Below are 7,145 nucleotides of genomic sequence, written 5' to 3'. Positions count from 1 at the left end.
TTGGAATTTTGGAACATATTTGAAATGTGAACTGCCCTACTCCATAGTGTCAGCAGTATATTTGTTCTAGTCTACGAGTGGTCGTGACGTTGTCGTTACAACACCTTGAGGAACAAACAAATGGTACCTCGTGGTAACAAATTATCTCCAACACCAACGACGTGAGCTATATGCCTCTTCCACAGCCTATCATCGTCCAGTCGTATTTGGTGTCGAAGCTTTCCTATTTTCGACACGATTCGTCTGAACTGCCACTTGTTGGTTGTTAAGAAATCCTGTACACGAACACGATCTCCATCGTTGAATACTCGTACCGTCAAGCTCGATGACTCGTTTTTATAGTTTTTGGAAAGTAACAGGTCGAGTCCAGAACGAATCTGCTGTCCGATTGACATAGACGACGATTGTCCGGTTGAGGGATGTATTGTCTTCCGAAGGTCAGTAAAATGTTACCCATCTCGGATGGTACGGTGCTTCCATTATGTGCACCACTCCGTTCTTCTTCAGGAAGCGTAGGAAAGATTCCGCAGTGAATTGGGTCATGGTCGCTTACAAATACAGTGGGGATTCCAAATGTGCTGAAAATTTCTCTGCACATTATTTCCGTAGATTCGGCTGTGATCGATTTGCAAATCTTGATTTCCGGCCACTTTGTATACGCGTCCACCAGTATGAAAAAATAGGAGTCCATGAACGGTCCTGCGAAATCAGCGTGTACTCTCTGGAAAGGCTCCGTCACTGGTTCCCAGCAGTGTGGTTTTTCTTTGGTTGGTTCCGATCGAACAGACTGACAGTCGGTGCAGTTCGCAATCATTTTTTCAATTTCCTTATCGATTCTCAACCACCAGCAATATCCGCGGGCAAGAGATTTGGTCCTTGTGATGCCGAAGTTTGGAACTGCAAGTCGCTAGGTTTCGCAGGTTGCGACAGGATGATCTACGATGAATTACATTCCCGCAACTTCGACGTCGTGGCGCTGCAGGAGATTTGCTGGACAGGACAGAAAGTGTGGAAAAGCGGGCATCGAGCGGCTACCTTCTACCAAAGTTGGGGCACCACCAACGAGCTGGGAATCGGCTTCATAGTGCTGGGTAAGATGCGCCAACGCGTGATTGGGTGGCAGCCAATCAACGCAAGGATGAGCAAGCTGAGGATTAAAGGCCGTTTCTTCAACTATAGCATCATCAACGTGCACTGCCCACACGAAGGGAGACCCGACGACGAGAAAGAAGCGTTCTACGCACAGCTGGAGCAGACATACGATTGATGCCCACTGCGGGACGTCAAAATCGTCATCGGTGACATGAACGCACAGGTAGGAAGGGATGAAATGTATAGACCGGCCATCGGACCGGATAGTTTGCACACCGTATCGAATGACAACAGCCAACGATGCATAAACTTCGCAGCCTCCCGCGGAATGATAGTCCGAAGCTCCTTCTTTCCTCGCAAAAATATCCACAAGGCCACATGGAGATCACCTAACCAAGAAACGGAAAACCAAATCGACCACGTTCTAATCGACGGTAAATTCTTTTCCGACATCACGAACGTCCGCAGTGCGAATATTGAATCCGACCACTACCTCGTTGCAGTATGCCTGCGCTCAAAACACTCGACGGTGTACAACACGCGACGAAGTCGGACACCGCGGCTAAACATTGGGCGGCTACAAGACGGTAGACTAGCCCAAGAACATGCGCAGTTGCTGGAAGTGGCACTCCCAACGGAAGAGCAGCTAGGCGCAGCGTATGTTGAAGATGGCTGGAGAGATATTCGATTCGCCATTGGTAGCACCGCAACCGCTGCACTTGGCACGGTGCCGCCGGATCTGAGAAATGACTGGTATGACGGCGAGTGTGAGCAGTTAATAGAAGAGAAGAATGCAGCATGGGCGAGATTGCTGCAACACCGCACGAGGGCGAACGAGGCACGATATAAACAGGCGCGGAACAGGCAAAACTCGATTTTCCGGAGGAAAAAGCGTCAGCAGGAAGATCGAGACCGTGAAGAGACGGAACAACTGTACCGCGCTAATAACACACGAAAGTTCTATGAGAAGTTAAACCGTTCACGTAAGGGCCACGTGCCACAGCCTGATATGTGTAAGGACATAAACGGGAACCTTCTTACGAACGAGCGTGAGGTGATCCAAAGGTGGCGGCAGCACTACGAAGAGCACCTGAATGGCGATATGGCAGACAACGGTGGCGGTATGGTGATGGACCTGGGAGAACGCGCGCAGGACATAATTCTACCGGCTCCGGATCTCCAGGAAATCCAGGAGGAGATTGGCCGGCTGAAGAACAACAAAGCCCCTGGGGTTGATCAACTACCAGGAGAGCTATTTAAGCACGGTGGTGAGGCACTAACTAGAGCGCTGCACTGGGTCATTACCAAGATTTGGGAGGAGGAAGTTTTGCCGCAAGAGTGGATGGAAGGTGTCGTGTGTCTTATCTACAAAAAGGTCGATAAGCTGGATTGTAGCAACTACCGTGCAATCACATTGCTGAACGCCGCCTACAAGGTACTCTCCCAAATTTTATGCCGTCGACTAGCACCAATTGCAAGGGAGTTCGTGGGGCAGTACCAGGCGGGTTTTATGGGCGAACGCTCCACCACGGACCAGTACTGCAGAAATGCCGCGAATACAACGTGCCCACACATCATCTATTCATCGACTTCAAAGCCGCATATGATACAATCGAGACCAGCTATGGCACAATTTGCAATAAGTCCGTCCAGCTATTTGGCTTCGCCGACGACATAGATATTATGGCACGTAACTTTGAGAAGATGAAGGAAGCCTACATCAGACTGAAGAGGGAAGCCAAGCGGATCGGACTAGTCATCAACACGTCGAAGACGAAGTACATGATAGGAAGAGGTTTAAGAGAAGACAATGTGAGCCATCCACCGCGAGTTGGCATCGGTGGTGACGAAATCGAGGTGGTAGAAGAATTTGTGTACTTGGGCTCACTGGTGACTGCCGAAAATGATACCAGCAGGGAAATTCGGAGACGCATAGTGGCTGGAAATCGTACATACTTTGGACTCCGCAAGACGCTCCGATCGAATAGAGTTCGCCGCCGTACCAAACTGACAATCTACAAAACGCTCATTAGACCGGTAGTCCTCTACGGACACGAGACCTGGATGATGCTCGTGGAGGACCAACGCGCACTTAGAGTTCTCGAAAGGAAAGCACTGCGTACCATCTATGGTGGGGTGCAGATGGCGGACGGTATGAGGAGGAGGCGAATGAACCACGAGTTGCATCAGCTATTGGGAGAACCATCCATCGTTCACACCGCGAAAATCGGACGACTGCGGTACGTAGGGCACGTAGCCAGAATGTCGGTCAGTAACCCGGTGAAAATGGTTTTCGACAACGATCCGACGGGCACAAGAAGCTTGTCTATGCTTCAATCCTTGGATCAAGCAGCTCACTGCCTTATCATCTGCCGTGGATTGCATCAGCTCGTTTGCGGTTAGTGGTAATACTTCTATGTAATCTAGTTCGGCGACTTCCGATTCCTCGATAACATTCTCTGGACAGGTCAGCGTCAGCGGAATCCTCGACAAGGCATCTGCATTTGCATGATCCGCAGAGCGCCGAAAACTGATTCCGTAATCGAATGATTGTAGAAATGTATCACAATGCTGCATCCGTAGCGTCGACATTACAGGAAGAGCTCGATGTTCACCAAAAATCGTAATGGCTTGATTGTCAGTGAGCAGCATGAAAATCCGGCCGTACTTTTTAACGCCGAAAATTAGACCGTAGGCTTACCGTAGGTAGACCGTGCTGTTGAATGCCTGTGAAGCAAATTGCATTGGTCTCTCTGAGCCGCCTGGGTACACATGACCCAAGACCGCTTCAACCTCATACGCATCCGTAGCAAGTAATAGAGGCAGCGCTGGTGAATAATGCACCAAACATTTTTCACTCTGCATTGCCACTTTCACAGCCTGGAAAGATTGCTCGCACCCTTTTGTCCATTTGAACTCCACGTCGGTCTGCAGCAAATTATTTAGCGGGTACAGCAACGTACTTAGGTACCCATTATAATGTATCTCTGACAAACGATCCAACTTCATCCTTCGTTCTCGGTCGCCGCATGTGTTGAAGCGCATCCACGTTTTCCTCCTTCTCTGTCAATGCCGTACCCGTAGTATTCAATCTTCTCAGCGAAGAAAACACATTTGTCCTTGTTGACTCTTATGCCATAGTAGCTCAACCGGCGAAGCACCTCTTCTAGTCGACGTCGGTGTACCTCATCGTTGGGTCCTGTCACTTTAATGTCATCCAGGAACACGGACACCCCCGGAATGTCTTGCAGTATAATTTAAATCTGATGTTGCCATATCGCCTCAGCCGATGATATTCCGTACATCAGGCGATTCGGGCGGTATAACTCACGATGGGTACTGTGTGTCAGCAGTATTTCTCGATCTTCTGGAGCTACCTCCAGTACCAAGTCGATTTTTGAAAATTTGTCGCCTCCAGAGAGCGACGAGAAGAGTTCATCCACGGTTGGTAATGGATGCCTATCAAGCATCAGTAATGGATTGATGGTTTGTTTATAATCGCCGCAGATTCGTACACGATTCTCTGATTTTCTCACCGGGACTATGGGGGTTGCCCATTCACTTTGATCCACTTTCGTTAGCACTCCCTGTGCCACCAGATTATCCAGTTCATCCTCAACCATCTTCTTCAAATTGAACGGAATCTTCCGAGCTTTTAGGAACACTGGTTTCACATTAGGTTTCAACCGGATATTTGCCTGTACGGACGAGATTCTTCCTATCGAGTCTTCAAACACATCAGCATATTTGGGGATAAACTGTTGCAACTGTCGCAATAAACGTTAAGTGAATCGTAAGAAATTTCTGAAACGAAATGCAATGAAAAAATGTAGCTCAAAAATCATTTGAGCAGCAACTGTCCGATCAAATCCGCTAGTTCCAAGTAGCGTAAGTAAATACCTGGTGGTTTGATTGAAGTAAAATGTAGCCAGCCAACATGGTTGGTTTTGGTAACACACTTGGTTTACTGAAAAAGCGTGTTTTTGTTGGTTACAGAACATAAAATAATAAAAGAAGTCAGATTCCACTTTTGAATACATAAAATTCCGTTAAATAAATTTTAATTATGTTCTAAAAATCGATATTTCCAGAGAATAGTTGTATTCCCGGAAATGTTATTTTCGAGGTTACATTTTCGGGGAAATATCGTATTCGTGGAAATGTCATTTTTGAGGATATGATATTTTTGAGGAATTCTACATTTACAATATGCATATATCTAGCGTAATTAAACTGAAATATGTTTGATGCAGGAAAAAGAGTAAAAAATAAGAGAAGCAATGGTAAATATCTCTCTACAAATCGACGTATTATCGCTGGAATATTGATTAATTTGCGTGATTAGCCAATGTTACATCCAGGCCTAACATTACCTCCCGTTACCCTTCAAGTATTTTTTCGTGTTCCACCACAGTATAGTCAGCAGAACACCGGATAATTAATAGTAAGTATAATTGGTAACCCAATTAACTATGTTGTACAAAGCAATCTAAGCTAGTTGAAATTTATATAGACAAAAGCACAAACGATCTCTTTACATTACAAAGCAAAATTGTTTTATCTAGTAGTGTTACAGGTATTGGACGCACACGAAGCTTTTATCTATAGATGATATGATTGGTTCGCCATATCTCACGGAAGTCCCCAAACACGACAAATTCCCATTGGGATTTCCTCTCCGACGTCGTTATCATAATTCCTTTTACGCTGGTCTTATCACTTGATTATTCGATTTTGTTGAACATCCATTGACTGTAGAAGAAAATCCATATTGTTAAGGTAATCTTGATAGTCAAAAAAAGCCGCTTTGCTATATAAACCAAGTTTGAAATCTACGATTATTAGTTTCCTAGCCCTCCACTAACCATGAAGACCATTGTGCTTTTGATCGGTGTCCTGGCAGTTGCCAGCGCTGAATGGATCGAAATTGATTGGTCCCAGGTGCGTCCAATTGAGGAGTTCGACCATTACTGGGCTCGCCTGCCAGCAGAATTGCAGTTCTTGCGTAACGCCGTACCCAATCGCCGAATTACCAACGGACAGGAAGCCACTCCCGGACAGTTCCCGTACCAGATTGCCCTGCTCAGTACGTTCACCGGTGGTACCGGTCTGTGCGGTGGATCCGTCCTGACCGCCAACTATATTCTGACGGCTGCTCACTGCGTCCAAAATGCTCTGGGAGGAACTGCCATCATGGGAGCTCACAACCGTCTCCTGACCGAAGACACTCAACAGCGCATTGCTTTCTCTTCGGCTGGAATCAACATGCATCCTGGATACACTTCTACCAACATCCGCAACGATATTGCCACCGTTCGCTTGAACAGCGCAATTAGCTTTAATGACCGTGTTGTCCCAACTAGCATTCCTGCTGCTGGTGATAGCCGCTCCTTTGCTGGATGGACTGGCACCGTCTCTGGATTTGGACGCACTTCGGATGCCAGCACGGCCACCTCCGCTGTCGTTATGTTCACCAGCAACCCAATCATGACCGAGGCTGACTGTCTTTCGAGCTGGGGCGGAAACACCAACATCATCCAGGCTCAGAACATCTGTCTGTCCGGTGCGGGTGGTCGCTCATCCTGCAATGGTGACTCTGGTGGCCCTCTGGCTGTTCAGGACAGCGGTAGCCTGCAGGTCGGTATCGTGTCCTTCGGATCTGCCGCTGGATGCTCGATCGGTATGCCGTCGGTGTACGTTCGCGTGTCGCACTTCAGGGACTGGATTATCGCTAACTCTGATTTGTAAACTGGTACTGGATATTGGAAAAATTAAATTAATATTATTTTGAACTGAATTGATTTCTTAATGCGAATATTGACAGTTGTTAAAAGATACCTTGATTGAAATGCCAGAAGAACACTCATGACAAAACGTCAAGCGTATCCCTGCTCACCATATTGCCTTTCTCGTACAACGAAGTTGTACTGAAAGGCTATAGGATTAATCTAAAAATTAACTTTTGATAGAAGGCCTGGATACCCTACCCATAGTGTTACACACCGATCGACTCAGCTCGATGAACCGAGGTGATGTCTGTATGCGTGTATGTG

General features: G+C 47.0%; 1 protein-coding gene across 1 annotated transcript; it reads left to right on the top strand.

The window, feature by feature from the left end:
• The first annotated feature begins 5,958 nt into the window (after positions 1–5,958).
• Positions 5,959–6,889, top strand: LOC134224246 (brachyurin-like). The gene has a single exon (XM_062703571.1). It carries the CDS (start codon positions 5,959–5,961, stop codon positions 6,838–6,840), a length of 882 nt encoding a protein of 293 aa, XP_062559555.1. The 3' UTR covers positions 6,841–6,889.
• Positions 6,890–7,145: the final 256 nt, after the last annotated feature.

This window comes from Armigeres subalbatus, chromosome 3 (assembly GCF_024139115.2).
Source record: "Armigeres subalbatus isolate Guangzhou_Male chromosome 3, GZ_Asu_2, whole genome shotgun sequence".
Classification (NCBI taxonomy): Eukaryota; Metazoa; Arthropoda; class Insecta; order Diptera; family Culicidae; genus Armigeres; species Armigeres subalbatus.
The sequence above is the reverse complement of the archived record's forward strand: the minus strand, read 5'-3'. Positions and strand labels throughout refer to the sequence as shown.